The following is a 17,045-nucleotide window of genomic DNA, read 5'->3' on the forward strand; positions in this document are numbered from 1 at the left end:
AACACATAAAGATCAAGAATTAATCTAATCAATTATTAGCACATAATTTCTATGATCTTCTAAACTCATATGTTTATGAATGTTCATATCAAAAATTTCAAGAATCGTAAGTACATATACAAAACTTGAAATTTTGATACGAGCTTTCGAAAAAAACTTCGATTTTCAAGTTTTTTTTTTTTTTTTTTTTTGCATCAAGTATCAAATAAACAAACCAGGCTCTGATACCACTGATGAGTTTTTTCAGCATTCTAACACTCCTATGGTGTACATGCAACCCTAGAAACCTTGGATCTATGTTTGACTAAGATACATTCAAATAACTATTTTTCCAATGTTCTTATCCTAACTAGCATGGCATGGGGTACTTGAATCAAATAAAACTAGTAGAATTACTTCCTTGTAGTAGTAGTTGATTGCTTGGAGTTTGAGAGCCTAGCACCAATAATGTGGATGCCTCAAATGGAAGTCACAAATCACCACAAACTTGGAAACTTGAGAGAATAGTCACAAACTTCTTGAAATCGGCCCTCTTAGTTTACACACATCAACTAGTGCAATTTCAAGAACCAAAGCCTCCTTTATATAGTGTGGTGGATTAGGGTTACATCCATGTAAACCCTAATACCCATGTCTTTTCATTTCCATGAGATCCATGGGTTAAAGCTCCATGGAGTATCCATGGACTTTCCATGCAAGCCTAGCCCATTCCAAATAAACATTAGCCCACACTATATAAATACAAGAGCCCATATTTAATTAGTTATACTTTTGATCTCTAAATTAATTCTAAATTAATTATAGATCAACACTAATCAAATAATATGATTTTATATTAATATATTAGAACTTATAATATATTAATAAATCATAACTTATACTATTCTCAAAAGATTATCCGTAAATTGTTCGGGTGAAGTGCAACCCAAATGGACCATGCCGGGTCGGGTCAAGTACATACCAAATATAGTTATGGACTTAGACACTATCTCCAACAAAACTATCTCACAATCGTAGTCCTTGAGTAACTCTAGCCAGCGTCGTTGCGTCATGTTCAATTCCTTCTGATTAAAGAGATACTGGAGACTCTTATGATCAGTGAAAAGTTTGCACTTCGTACCATAGAGGTAATGCCTCCATATTTTCAAGGCAAATACTACCACTACTAGCTCCAAATCATGAGTGGGGTAGTTCTTTTCGTGCTCCTTCAATTATCGAGATGCGTATGCTATCACCTTTTCTCTTTGGGTCAGAACACAACCCAACCCGACTCCAGATGCGTCACTATAGACTGCGAAGTCTTCAACTCCATTGGGTAGAGAAAGAATCGGTGCTTCACATAACTTCTTCTTTAGCTTCTCGAATGCTTCTTCATGCTTCTCGCTCCATGTATAAGTAGCTCCTTTATGGGTCAAAGCAGTCAATGGAGCAGCTATCGAAGAAAAGCCTTGGATAAATCGTCGGTAATATCCGGCTAATCCTAGAAAGCTTCGAATCTCTGTGGGACTCTTCGGTCGTTCCCACTTCATTACAGCTTCGATTTTTGATGGGTCAACCATTATTCCCTCCTGGTTAACCACATGACCCAAGAATTGGACTTCTCGGATCCAAAAATCACACTTGGAGAACTTTGCATACAATTTCTCCTTCTTCAAGACTTCCAACACTTCTCGTAGATGCTAGCCATGCTCCTTCTGGCTTTTCGAGTAGATGAGAATGTCATCTATGAATACTATCACGGACTTATCGAGGAATGGTTTACAAACCCTGTTCATCAGATCCATGAATGTTGCTGGAGCATTGGTTAGTCCAAACGAAATAACCAAGAACTCGTAGTGTCCATATCTCGTTCTGAACGCAGTCTTCTCGATATCCTGATCTCTCACCTTCAGCTGATGATATCCTGACCGAAGATCGATCTTTGAGAAATAGCTCGAACCTTGCAGCTGATCGAATAGGTCATCAATCCTTGGCAATGGATACTTGTTCTTCACTGTTGCCTTGTTCAGCTCTCGGTAGTCTATACACATTCTCATGCTTCCGTCTTTCTTCTTCACGAATAGCACCGGAGCTCCCCAGGGTGATGAACTAGGTCGAATGAAACCGTTGTCCAACAACTCCTGAAGTTGAGTCATAAGCTCCTTCATCTCCGTCGGTGCTAATCGGTATGGTGCCTTTGCTATCGGTGTCGTTCCTGGTAACAAGTCTATACGAAACTCCACTTGTCTATCAGGTGGTAATCCGGGAAGATCTTCAGAAAAGACTTCCGGATAATCACAGACGACTGGTATACTCTGCACTTCCTTCTTTTCCTTCTTAGTATCGATAACGAATGCCAAGTATGATGCACATCCCTTGGACAAACATTTTCTGGCTTTCATCAGGGAGATAATTCCAGAATTCACTCTGTGTTTGTCCCCGTACACCATAAATGACTCCTTTCCGGGTGGGTTTATTCTTACTATCTTCTTTCTGTTGGGTTTTGGTATACTACAACATCCTATGGTGCACATACAACCCTAAATACCTTGGATCTATGTTTTCACTAATTATACATGCAAATGGTTTCCAAGGTATTAATCTTACAACTAGCATGCATTTAACATAAAATTATAATATACTAGTTAGCATGACATACCTTTTGATGGAGCTTGAATTCTTGGTGTATTTGGCCTTAAAGAGCTTAGCCCCAATAGTGTGGAAGCCTCAAATAGAATCACAACACACCATGGACAAAGGATGAACTTGAGAGAGAATTCCTTGCACACAAAAGACACCATGAACTCTAAAAAGATACAAGTGGCGATTTTGGGCAATGAAGTATCTATTTATATGTGGGATTTCTAGGGTCATGGATATAACCCAAATCCATACCCATGGGTTTTATGATCCATGGTTCATGTGGCCCAACTCTTTATGTATCCATACATAAACTTGGTCCAACATGGATCATAAGGCCAACACATATAAATATAACTAATTATCATAATTAGTCCCCATAGATTTAATTAGTCTCTTTCGACCACTAAATTAATTCCAAATTAATTCTTGATCACTACTAATTAAAACATATGATTTCATATTAATATATTATTACTTATAATATATTAATAAACCATAAATAACCTTCTCTCAAAAGTCCATCTTAACAAATTGTCCTGATGATATGCAACCCAAATGGACCATGCTACTCTCGGGTCGAATACATACCAATAATAGTTATGGGCTTAGACACCTAATCCAACACTTTCAGCATTGAATCTCAGCATCGTTGGCGCTAAGCCAATCCATTCCCAAAACGATATCAAAACCGTTCAACTCTATGGGCAACAGCTCTTCGTGGAATTCGTTTCCATTTAGGTCGATGACAACGTTCTTAATACAATTACTAACAGGTACGAACTTGCCACTGGCAACTTCCACAATTAGGGCATTATCAAGTTTTTCTACAGGCAATGCTAATTTCCCACCAAATTTATGCGATACAAAGGAGTAGTTTGCTCCGGAATCAAACAGTATATTGGCAGGCAATCCATTTACAAGAAAGGTACCTGAAGCGACATCTGCTGCCTCCTTTGCAGCCTCGAGCGTCATCTGGAAGGCTCTTGCCTTCGACTTCGGTGGAATGTTGGGTCTTCCTGCTTCCTTCTTCTTCGGGCAGTCTCTCGAAATGTGCCCTTCCTCGCCACACCCATAACAAACTTTCTTGGTGAGGGTGCATTCATTGGCATAGTGCCCAGGCTTTCCACATTTGAAACAAATGACTTCTCCGTCACATTTCCCCTGGTGCTTCTTCTTGCACTTGTCGCACCATTTGGCTTCACCTCCTCCAGACTTCTGCGTACCAGATCTTGAGAACTTGCTTTTCTTACTGAATTTCGACGACCCATCAAATTTCCTTTTCTCTCCCACCCCCGCTCTCTCCAGACCCTTCTCTCGTATCTGGGTCTCCACATTCTTAGCAGCCCAGATGGCGGCTTTCAGAGTGGTTGTTTGCTTGACCATTGGACCGAAGTCCGCTGGTAATCCGAGGGAAAACTTATTAACCTTGGAGAGTTCAGTTGGGACGAGGTGAGGAACAAGCTTCATTTTCTCTGTAAAGCTTGCAGCGTATTCAGTAACGCTCATTCTTCCTTTCTTCAGATTTTGGAACTCATTGTTGATCTCCAGAAGATCCTGCTCAGAGCAGTATTGCATCTTTAGTTGCACTAGAAAATCCTCCCACGACATCTTGCTCGCTTCTCCTTTGGGCATTGAATCAGCTAGTAGCTTCCACCAGCTTAGTACTCCAGATTTCAACAGAGGAACCGCGAGAGCGGTCTTCTGCCTGTTGCTGCATTCGCAACTCTCAAACATTGTCTCCATCTCGGAGATCTAGTTCATGACTTCCACCGGTGTCGGGTTTCCAGATAGACACGGTGGTTTGGATGCCATGAAATCCTTGTATTTGCATCCACGTCCATCATTTCCTTCATCCTGGTGGTTTCGCCTAACTATCGGTGGGTTGGCTTGACCAACAGCCCCACTGTAGTTTCCTCCTTCAGACGGCCCATCATTCAGCTCGGGCTCTACGATTGGTATGGTAGCTTCCTCGCGATTTTGTTGGAGCAAACGCCTGGTTTCCTCCATTTGACGATCCAACATCATCTGGATCATCGCTTGCACTCCGACCATCGTGATTGGCTCAGGAACATCTGCTACAACAGGTATTTGTTGAATCACTGGGGGTTGATTCCTATTCCCATTTGCATTCCCAGCTCCACTGCGGGTTCTTGCCATTTTGATCTATACACCGAATAAGGTGAATTTAGATCTTTATTCAGGATAGTCGTTTAAACCGTCCTTATCACTCCGAAACGTTTACATGTTAGTTCTAATATCGTAGTCGTACGTTTAGAATCCTAAACACATAAGGTTTCCAGATCCGGTCGGCAACAGACCATAGATCCGAACAATTAACAGCACATAAGGCATAAAGCATTTAGCACATAAGAGCATTTTAGGCATAATTCCTAAAATAAGCTAGTGCTCACATCTCACCATCATCGCTTAGCATTCTAAGTTTAAGTCTAGAAATCCTACAAATTCCTAGTTCGCTTAAACTAATGCTCTGATACCAACTGTGACATCCCCATTTTCACGGCCAGAAAAGACCGATTTTGTTTATGCTTGTTTGAAAATCAGAGTAACATTTTAAATAAAGGTGTTGCGGAATTTGTCCCAAAACAAAATATGATAAAGATTTATCAAAAGCATTTCCAAGGAAATGTATTTCATTAAAAGACTCGGGATGTCATGTTCGATACAGATCAAAAGCATAAACAGTACAATATAAGCCTTACTACATTATTTCATATCTACAGGCCTATATCCGTAATCCCTCATCCAAAACATCACATCTATGCTCGAACGCCACTACCTGTAATACATGAAACTGAGTGGGTCAGGCTTGGGAGCCTGGTGAGCACATAGGGTTTTCAACCCACAATAAATAAATTTATTAAATTCATCAACCAACAATAACCCGATTACCCGTTCCCGTTATCCTCACATTACGTCCCTAAACACCTATCATAAGGGACCTAGACTAAGGATCATCATCGGGATGGACACCACTGCTAAGGGGGTTCCTCAGCAATAAATGTCCTAAAGGCAACCATGAGGGGGATGGAGTACACCGGTGAACACATCGTTCACAAACACCTACAGGTTGCGAGCCTGCTAGCGTTCCACTGGACTGTCTAGAAGAGTCCGTGGTCGTCATCTATACTCCGCTAGATGACTGGATCACCAACAACATCGAGGCCTCTCATCATTTTATCACACATCGTCTTATTACATCTACCCATGTTTTACCCCAACATTTTTGTAGATATAAAATACATATACAGTTTAAATAACGAAAAACGTGTATAAAATCATTCATCCAACATAGACAGCAAGTATTCAGATAATATGCACACATAGCACGTAATTTATATAAAATACTTCATATCTATGTGTAAGATGAAAGTAACTATGCACTCACCTGAAAGGTGGTGACTCGGTACTCGAACAACACTTCGTTATCTCAAAACAATTTTTCCTTGACCAAAACCTAGTATCAATACCACTAGAGTTTAGTTTTAACGTTAACCGCGACTAATTAATAGTCTAGCTATTATTATTATTATATAAGCGTTAAATAACACCCAATATAACTCATAATAATAGCCCAAATAATTATTTTAAGGACCTAATAACATTACTATAATTATTTAAAAGTTATATTAAAAATTGCGCAGGCGTAGCTCACTTACAGCGAATTTTAAAGAAAAGCGGGCCTTGCTCGGAGCAGCGTTTCCGAACCGAAAGACCCTTTTTCTCGGGACTCTGGGAGCCTCGGGGCTTCCTTTGGGTGCTAGGGATTTTTTCCTAGGGTTTAGGGGGGGGGTTAAAGGGGTAGTGAGAGAAAGTAGAGAGAGAAAGAGTTGCGAAAATGTGTGATTTCCTCGGCAGCCCTCGCAGGGTATTTATAGGGTCGGAACTTCGGATCTACGCGGGGCGTTCAGCAAGTTACGGGGGGCGTAACTTCGGATAAGGGTGCCAGCTTTGCACAGCTGGCTCGCACTCGCAAGAGGATCAGGTCCGAAGGTACGCTGGGCGTACCAGCCTTGGACGTGAGGCGACGTGGCTTTCATCGGATGCGAGACCGTGGGGAGCAAGCAACGGCTAGGATCTTGCCACGTCATCACAGTTTCGCAAATTGCACACTTAACTTCTAAAAATCATAACTTTTGCATACGAGCTCCGTTTTCGACGTTCTTTATATCCACGCGTAGGCGGGAACGTACTCTAGAACTTTCGTTTAGACTCCGTCGGCTAATTTTGACTTTATTTTAAAAGTTATATTTTTAACAGGCCGGAACAGGATTGGTCCGTTAAAAATTCATAACTTCTTCATCCGACGTCCGTTTTCGTCTGTCTTTTTATCGTTATGCTACTATTAACGATATCTTCGATTCTCGTTTAGATTGTGTTGGCTAAAAACCGCTCGATCTAATATTCGAACTTCGGGCTGTACATTGCTAAGCCGAAACTTCGAAAAATCATAACTTCCTCATACGAAGTCAGATTTGCACATTCTTTTTATGGACGCTCTCGGTTTAACGTATTCTACGACTTTCGTTTAGATTGCTAGGGCTAAAAGTCGCTCTATCGTAAATTCACTATTTACGCTTCCCGGTATCGTGCCGGCTCCATCACGAAACTTTGACGGGTCATAACTTCTTCGTTATAACTCGGATTTCGGCGTTCTTTATATCTCCGGAATCCTTGTTTCGACCACTACAACTTTATGTAAAGATATCAGGCTTATCTCATACTTTAATTTTGACGCTTATTTTTATTCTTTATTAATTATACATTTATAATTAAATAATAAGCACATAAATTCACATAATTCACAAAATACTCAAATATTTCATCTTTATCACATTAAAAGAGTTACAATAGTTGACGTAGACTATTACATCGTCTAAGGGATTTGATGTCATTTGGGTTATTGTTGATCATCTGACCAAGAGTGCCCATTTTCTTTCCATTCGAGAGAGTTCTTCGGACGAGAAATTGGCCGACGTATATATGTGTGAGATCGTTGCGCGCCACGGTGTACCTTTTTTTTATCGAATTTGATCGTGATGTATAATTTACTTCTCAGTTTTGGGAGAGATTTCATGAGGATTTGGGTACGATACTCCACTTCAGCACTGCTTATCACCCTCAGACTGGTGGTCAGAGTGAGCGGACTATTCAGACGCTTGAGGATATGTTGAGGGTTTGTGTCATTGATTTCGGTGGGAGTTGGGACTCCTACCTTCCCCTAGTAGAGTTTTCGTATAACAACAACTATCATTATAACATTGGTGCATCTCCGTACGAGATTTTATATGGGCGGAAATTTCGTACTCCAATTTTCTGGGGAGAGGTCGACCACAGGGTCATAGGGATGACGGAGGTGGTTCTCTATAAGATGGAGCTTATTCAACAGATCAGACAGAGGTTACAAACAACACAGAGCCGGAAAAATAGTTATGCTGATAGGCGACGGTCTGAGATGGAGTTTCAGGTTGGTGATATGGAACTACTGAAGGTATCACCCTGGAATGGTGTTATACACTTTAGAAAGCGGGGCAAGTTGGTCCCCTAATTCATTGGGATTTTTCGAGTAGTGGCCAAGATGGGCAAGGTAGCCTACCGGTTGGATTTTCCCGAGGAGCGTAGACAGATTCATAGCACATTCCACGTATCCCAGCTACAGAAGTGCTTGGTTGATGACACGACGGTGGTCCTTTTAAATGAAATTCATGTTGACGAGCACTTGAATTATGTGGAGAGGCCGGTAGCTATTCTTAATAGTAAGATAAAGGCCTTGCGCAACAAGGTGGTACCCCTAGTTAAGGTTCAGTGGCAACATCAGAAGAGTTTCGAATAGACATGGGAGCCCTTGTCGGAGATGCGCGAGCACTACCCAGATCTGTTTTTTAGTTGAGAATTTCGAGGACAAAATCTAGTTCAAGTGGGGGAGACTTGTAAGACCAAGTTTCTGGTATGTTCTTCTTAAAGTGTTATTGTTTCAGTTTTGGATTTTTAGTGTCCATGACGTGGTGAATAAGTTCCCACGACGTGGTCGTGGCCTAAGAATACGCGAGGGTTTAGTGGGCGCCATGACGTGCCAACCTATATGCCACGACGTGGCAACCATTTAATGAGAAACCCTAATTGTTAGGGTTTGTGCCCCTATTTAAGGGATGTAATGGCTAGAGTTTGCATACCCTCAGCCTCCTTCACCTCCCTTCCCTCCCTCATTGAAACCCTAACTCTATTATTGATGTCCTTGAGCTTTTGGGTGATTTCTAGCCAAAAAGCATAAGAGAAGGAGTTTTAGTGCATCATCTCAGCTTGCAAGCCTCACCACTATCTTCTCTCACACTCTCTAGATCTTTGTGAGTATTCAAGCTCCATGCTTTACGATCATATGTGCTTAGATCTAGGTTTTCATGAGTTTTTTCTTCTTGTTAAGGCTATTTGGAGTGTTGGGTTCCATAAAGTTGCCAATTTTATGGATCCCCAGAGTCCCTTTGTAGTTAGAAGTGATGGATCTGAAGTTTGGTAGAGTTTTAAACTCTTGCATGAGATCTTGACCCCATTTTACACCATTTTGACCTAGATTGAGTTCAAGACATGCATTGGACATGCATGTCTATAAAGCGATGATTTTTATAACCTTTTAGGAGTATGAAAGGCTTCTGGAAAGTATGGATGGGTGGGGTAAAGGATTAAGAGCTTAATGGATTAAGTTGGTTTGGGCAGTTCCCACGTAGTGGAGGTTTGGTCTCCATGTCGTGGCGTTTGTCAGATTGTCGTCTATTTTTCCCTATTATCTCGACGACGTGGCATAAGCTTGTCTACGTCGTGGAGACCGACTGTTGACTTTTAACCGTTGACCGTTGACTTTGACCAAGTTTGACTTTCAGTCAAATTGAATATTTTGGGTTGTAGTTTGAGACTTGATCCATGTTTGTTGTATAGGTGACCCATAGAGCCAATATCAGGATCTTTGATCAGTTCGACTATCTTCTAGAATTCGAGGTGAGTATTCTCACTATACTCGTGGGTCAAAGGAACCAATGCCGACCCATTAGTTTGTGTTATGTATCCTTATGTATAGGATGTTGTTATGCTATAGATGTTTGTTATATTGGTATATCTATATGATTACCTGTATTTGTTGGTTATCGATTATTTGTTTGCATATGTCGACATAGTGCGATTGGTTTGAGGCGGTACGGCTTTGTGTTGTAGGCCAACAAACCCGGGGCAATCTAGCCGTGTGTTGTGGGCCCAGGGGAAATCCAGTCTAAGGACTGTGAGCCCAGGTACAATCCAGCATGGAGACTATGGGCCAAGGGACAATCCAATTTATACTATGGTCCCGATACGCATGCATTATATATATACTTTTGATGATCGGGACAAGGTGAAGGCGTGATTGCACACATCCTCTTATTATTTATGTTTCCAGATATTATTGATACTCTGGTTTTCCATGGATTTAATTTTAAAACAATGATTGATTATCTTATTGTTTTATAAAAATGTTTTATTAAAAATGAAATTTTTTGTCATGGTTTTTGGGATTTTATATATATATATATATATATATATATATATATATATATATATATATATATATATATATATAAGGGACAAAGGGAAATGGAACAACCCTTGGCGTATACAAAGCAAAGTGACATGTCATGATCATGTAGCTATGCTACCTGTAAAAAAAATCATAAAACCTAGCGCAATGTGGTATAGGTGTGTAGTTTCCCAAACCTATAAATAGTCTGAAGCAATAAAAATCTATTTTGTCTAATATCATGAAAATATATGGGCCAATAGCAATATGGTTGGATCATAGATTACCCCTCAATCCTTGTCTTCCACTAGGAGCTACAGAAATCGACCTACACCATGCATACGGTATACAACTACACACCACATACTATGCACTCCTATATTCTCGACTCTCATCCACTTTAGCCTTAGAACATTTTTTCTGAAATGTCCTCCTAGAATACAACTGATCCTTTCTTTCATTTGAAGTTCGAGCTACATGATACCAGTGGTGGAGCCATGGTCAGAGTAAAGGGGTATCCTAAAAAAAAATCCCGTAATATACAATAAGAAAAAAAATAAAAACCGCAATTTCATTAGACATAAAGTTCAACTTCCATAACAAAGTTACGTTTTTGGAGTTCACCTTTTCGCTCATTCATTTTACGAAAGCAAGTAATTACATTTTCAGTCTTAACATTCTCAAGTGCTTCCTTTTCTACACTACAAATCAAAACACCATTCACTTTACGAAAGCGAGTAATTACATTTTCACTCTTTCATTGTGGAACTTGTGTACTTTCATTAACCCTATTTTTTTTGAAGTTCCTTCACCATTGTTGTCTCCAACATCTAATTTTCTTTTGAAAAATTTGTTAATAGCAACCTACAATCAAATTATATCATTCAACAATCAACTATAAAATTGATTTCAAGTTTCAAAATTCAACAACAAATAACAACCTACAATCAAAATATATCAACAATTGTAACACTCAGTTCCGGATAAACACTTTTTCTGAATCTCTAATAGAATTCTTGGAGTTTTAACCTTCGTTATGATGTGAGCACTTATGTGTCACGAAGTGACCATGCTGGAAGGAAACGCGCATACCCTTGAGAGTCACGAGGTGACCACTTATGGGACACGACGTGAGACCTATTGTGAGCCAAACCCTAATTTCGAGGATTTTTACCGTATTTAAAGGAAGTGGTGGCTAGGGTTGGCCCACCCTTAGCCTCCATCACCTCCTAACACTCCCCCTTAAAACCTTAATCCTCCATAGTTGATTTTGAGCTCCATTTGTGGTGATTTCTAGCAAAGAAGAAGAAGAGGGAGAGCATTTGGTACACCATCTCAGCTTGCAAGCCTCACCATCATCTTTTCTCACACTCTGGACCCTTGTGAGTATTCAAAGTTATATTTTCTCACACTCTGGACCCTTGTGAGTATTCAAAGTTCCCTACTTTATGATTATAAGTTCTTAGATCTAGGGGTCCCATGGATTTTCTTCATGTTTTGGTTAGTGGGAGTGTTGGGGTTCCATAAAGTTGCCAACTTTATGGATCACCAGGGTCCTTTTGTGGTTAAATGTCATGGATCTGAAGTTTTATGGAACCTTGAGTTTTTGCATGAGATCTTGGCCCTATTTTGCACCATTTTATACCTAGCTTGTGTTGAGACATACATTGGCCATGCATGTCTAAAAGGCCACGATTTTCATGGTATTATGAAGTAGATAAAACCTTCAGGAGGTTTTGGTTGCATGACTGAAAGGATTAAGAGCTTTATACATCAATTTGTCCATAGTGTTTCTCACGACGTGGCAACTTAGGTGTCACAACATGAGAATGGAAGTATCGCGATTATTCTGTTTTATTAGCTCACGACGTGACCAATAGATGGTCATGACGTGACGACTAACTGAGTGGCCTTGGAATATTGAATTTGACCGTTGACCATTGACTTTGACCGTTGACCAAGTTTGAATTTAGTTCAAATGGAGTAATTTGAGTAGTAGATTGAGGCTAGCTTGGTCCATGTTTGTTGTATAGGTGACCTGTAGAACTGATATTTGGAGCAGTGATCAGTTCAACTATCTTTTGGACTTCGAGGTGAGTTTTCCTTCACTATACTCGTGGATCGAAGGCACTAATGCCGCCCACTAGGTTGTGTTATGTATCCTGGTATATAGGATGTTGTTACGCTATAGTGATCTGTTAGATTGGTAGATCAGTATGATTACCTATACTTGTTAGTTATATGTATATCTGTTGCATATGTTGACATAGTGCGGTTGGGTTGAGGTGATACTACTTTATGCATAAGCCAACGAACTCGAGAGCAATCCAAACATAAGCTGAGGGTCGGGAGGGCAATCCAGACTTATGTCGTGGGCTCGGGAGAAATCCAGACATAAGCTGAGGGTCGGGAGGGCAATCCAGACTTATGTTGTGGGCTCAGGGGTAATCCAGTCCGATGACTATGGACCCAACATGCATGTTTGTATATGTTATGTTGTGTGGGGTATTTTGGTGGAACTCATAAAGCTTTGACTTACAGTTTGATTTCATGGTTTCATGTATATCAGATGATCGGGGCATGACGAAGGCGTGGTTGTGCACATCATCCTTGGATATTTTACTGATAGACGATTGTGGGATACTGTAACTTATAATTTGGCTTTTTGAGAACAATGTTTTGTATGATTTATGGATTATTAAATTTTGAAAATGAAAATTTTTACTATGATTTTTGGGACGTTACAACAATTAACTATAATTCTATAACTTTATTTCAAGTTTCAACAACAAATTATCAAAATATATGAACTATAAACTTGATTTAAAGTTTCAACAACAAATAATCACCAATTATTAACCCTAAGTCCCTAATTTAACAATCCTCGTTGGTAATTTCTATTTTTTCAACACTGCCAAAAAATTGAATTTCAGTTGACCAAAAAATAATCATGAAATTTCTACTTGCTTCATTTTCCACCACTTTGATCAATAATCACCCACCACCGGGAAATTTTGCAGGAAAACAATCACCACCGATTACCGATCGCCTACAGAAGAAGGTAGGGCAGCAACAACATTGTTTGTCGCAGTGGGAGGAGTCGCGAGTGGCAGTCGAAGTCAGGATCAAAGTGTTGATTGGATTTTCTTAATGGTTATTTCCAATTTTTAATTGGTATTGAGCTAAATTTTTGTTAAATTAAACTAGTTTTGTGTTGGACACTTGACAATTGGACTTAATAAGTTTGGTCTACTTCATGGACTAGTTTGTAATTAGATTTACCATTTAGAAAAAACCTAAAAAAAAGGATAGCCCAAATTATTTTCCGTGGTATAACTGCAATATAAACAAAATTTTTCCGAAAAAAATTATACTAATAGTTTTTTTCTAGGGGCCTCTTGGAGTGGATCCGCGCACATGATACATCCCCATACTGAAGACAAGAACTCCATTGTTGGTGATACCTAGCCGAAATCCCATCCCCGAGAGTTTAACGTATTGTCAAAGACTTACAATAGTAATGGCACAATAAAAGGAAGCATCAACATATTCAAACTAATTTTTAGCGTTATCATAAATATATATCGGAAAACAAATATAACTCCTAAAAATCTCTTTTCATACTTGAGTTGCCGAATTAACAAATAATCCATTGCAAGGTTGTATGTCTTGCTTAATTTTGTACAAGTGTTTATTTAAATATGGACTAAAATGAGAAGATAAATATGTGGTATAATTTGTAAATCTTTCCATACAAACAAAGTTTAAAGTGATGATAAATTAATCATGGTTTCTACCGTGCAATTGCCTAAAAAATAAAAATGGTCGAACCAAATTTCCCACTCTAGAGGACAATGCTAATCATTCTTTTTTCTTTTCGATTTGGCCATTCCTACAAAGAGGTACTTGTTTATTGAATGCAAAATATAAAATTTTGATTATTATGATGGAAAGGTTCAACGTCCAAAAGTATAGGGGGTCAAAATGTGGGCTTCGAAAATTTTGGATGATAATGACCGGATTCCGATACTTGAAGGCCTATTCCCCAAAAACAGAAGGGCAAGTTCACTACGAAACGGAGCAGCAGCCGGATCCAATACCGATATGATATCGGTAAACATCGATTGAAATCAAATACTGGTTGCTTAGCAAAACCTACAATTAGGGTTCTTTCGGAAGCAAAATTTCGTACCTGAATCCACTTGACGATCTTAAACAATAGTTTTCTTATCCGACATATTATGAACTGCGAAGTTTGTCAACTCAAAGAACTGGTAATTTTTCTAGATTTTGATTAACGCGGATTCATACTTTATGGCGGAATCTAGTATCCAATATACATGATTATACTGTGTTATGGATAATCCGAATGGATAACTGTAGATTAACTTCCCTTGCTTGTACTTAGGTTATTTTTCTAAAAGAGGAATTTGTCTTCTGTTCGCAGGATGTTGAGTACTTTGAGATACGGGAAGTTCTTCAATGTAAGTTGTTTGTGTGGATCATATCTTCTTTTCCCAATTTGTTCTTATCTGATTACAGAGCCAACTGTACTTGTAATTTTGTATATCGGTGGTTGAAGTACGCCAAGCCAATCCACGAAATGAATTTATGTTAGGGTTTAAATGAGCATTCTATATATAGTGTCGTCTTCTTGATGACCTCCATTTCTTCCCGATCTACTTTTACATCCTCAAAAATCTCCTATAGTTCAAATCGCAGTCATTTTGGTATACGTCTCAGATAGTTTCAGGCTTCTTTTGTTGATTTTAAAGGTGGAAGATCGAAGATAAATTGGTTCATCATTCAAATACTGAACTGATCCATCTTCTCATCTGCTGATACACTTGCAGGCATCCTGCACACAATTTTCTTTCACAGAGCATTAGGTCTGGTGCGACCCAAAGACATTGATTTGCAACTGTTTGAAATTACATATGTAAGTAACATCTACTTCCTTTATTGATACATATGTCATCTTCATTTATTACTTCATCCATCAATGTATCTATAAAAGTAACATATACATCCTTATTACATCATCCATCAATTTATTACTTCATCCATCTTCATTTATTACTTAATGCTGGAAACTTGTTTTTCTAGGTGCAATGTGGTGATGCAGAGCTTGAAAAGAAAGTAGATGAGAAGATTGATCAGTTCATTGATAAAGTAGAGAAACACCCAAACAAGAAAAACCAGGTAAACACTATAATCTTTTCAAAATAATGAACTAACAAAAATAGTCACTTACAGTTACATCCAAATTTTATAATCATGCAGATATGTTTATCTTTCTTTGAAGTAAAGAACAAACAAGCAACATGGTTTACACACAAAGTTGAACATTTATACTGGGAACAATGGTATATAAATATAAATGTCGCCCAACATCCAAAACCAATTTCTGGAAAGTCTCATCATTCTAAATTGGATTTAGACCCTGGAGGTATTAAACTATAAATATTACCCCCCCCCCCCCCCCCCCCCCCCCCCCCCCCCTTTTTTTTTTTTAACTATCACACTATATATAAAAAAAATTACTAATTTTACAGAAAGTGCATCTGAGGAGAGAAATGCTAGGCGAGCAACACTTGAATCTTCTTTGCATGAAGTTTTATTCCAAATAATCAAATTTGTAAATGAGAAGAAAGATCATATTCCTCCAATACCAAATATGGAGGGAGTTTCATTTCCCTATGAAATTACAATCTCAAGGTTAGTAGTTTTTATTATTTTTTAGTTGGAGTAATAATAATTATATTGTTTTTAACATGAATTTCTGCCTTATTTTTAGTTCATCAGATTCAGCTTTCGGGATGGACATGTTTAAGAGGATGCTCCAGACTGGGCATCCTACAATGCTCAGCTGATTTTATTAAAAAAAAAATCTGGATGCAAAGTGGTCTGTAAAAAAGGATAGTAGTTGTGTAAAAGGGTAATTTGGACATTATTGCATTTGTTCAGATGTACATATTGTTTGATGTTAGCATTTGTCTTGTATGTTATCCTTTCTAGTATCACTGGATATGATGATGATTGAACAGTTAAATAAATATGAAGGAAAAAGAGGTGCTAAAATATTATATTTGCAATATTATTATGAATTTCTGATTATCTGATGTCTTTGACTACTCTATGAGTATTAACGTTTGATGGAAAGTTGGCCTCATTTATGATTCCAATTCCATTTAAAAACTTGAAACAAACATGCCATAAGAGTATATTTGAAAAACTTATAAAAAAACCCGATTAAGCTCATAAATAAGCTAATCTCAAATATCTTTTTTAAAAGCTAGCTTATATGATATTTTAATGGTTTCATAAAACATTATATTGAAATAAAGCTTATGCAAGCTAAACAGAAACATATATTACAGCAAACTCAAAAAAAATAAGTTTGCTCTATAAGACCCAAAACACAACCTAAGGATTAAGGGGTCGTTTGATAGTTGCTGATTAGGTTAGAGCTAACTGAGTTAGAAGCTGACTGGGTTAGAAATGACGACTGAGTCCACATCTGATTGAGTTTATGCTGTTTGATTATTTATCTGATTGATTGTGCTGAATGATAAAAATGACCATATTATCCTTATGTTGTCCCTTGTGCTGGATAAAATAATTATAAAAATAAAAATTATCACATAAAATCCAAATTAAACATACATCATTTAAAATCCAAATACAAAGTGTAATACAAAATCCAAATACACATTGTCATACATAATAAAAAAGTATATCATTTAACATGAACCATTTAAAAGTAATTGATTAGCAATCTGGTCACGCAAAGTAGTCATATACTCAACGGCTTCTGAACCCTATTCTATGCCTTGTATGTTTTGGCCCTCGCTTCCTCCGCCTC

At 38.4% G+C, this 17,045-nt stretch overlaps 1 protein-coding gene across 2 annotated transcripts; it reads left to right on the forward strand.

The window, feature by feature from the left end:
• The first annotated feature begins 14,216 nt into the window (after positions 1 to 14,216).
• LOC145160360 (meiotically up-regulated protein) lies at positions 14,217 to 16,297 on the forward strand. Of its 2 annotated transcripts, none has more exons than XM_079079516.1 (7): positions 14,217 to 14,454; positions 14,628 to 14,664; positions 15,034 to 15,119; positions 15,287 to 15,382; positions 15,464 to 15,629; positions 15,736 to 15,898; positions 15,978 to 16,297. In XM_079079516.1, the coding sequence occupies exons 1-7, from the start codon at positions 14,422 to 14,424 to the stop codon at positions 16,051 to 16,053; spliced, it is 657 nt and encodes a 218-aa protein (XP_078935642.1). In that variant the 5' UTR covers positions 14,217 to 14,421; the 3' UTR covers positions 16,054 to 16,297. The 2 variants fall into 2 exon arrangements, with proteins under 2 accessions (XP_078935642.1, XP_078935643.1); XM_079079517.1 differs by having other exon boundaries at positions 15,986 to 16,297.
• Positions 16,298 to 17,045: the final 748 nt, after the last annotated feature.

Source organism: Lactuca virosa, chromosome 2, assembly GCF_052849685.1.
Source record: "Lactuca virosa cultivar CGN04683 chromosome 2, Lactuca_virosa_CGN04683_v6, whole genome shotgun sequence".
In the NCBI taxonomy this organism is placed as follows: domain Eukaryota; kingdom Viridiplantae; phylum Streptophyta; class Magnoliopsida; order Asterales; family Asteraceae; genus Lactuca; species Lactuca virosa.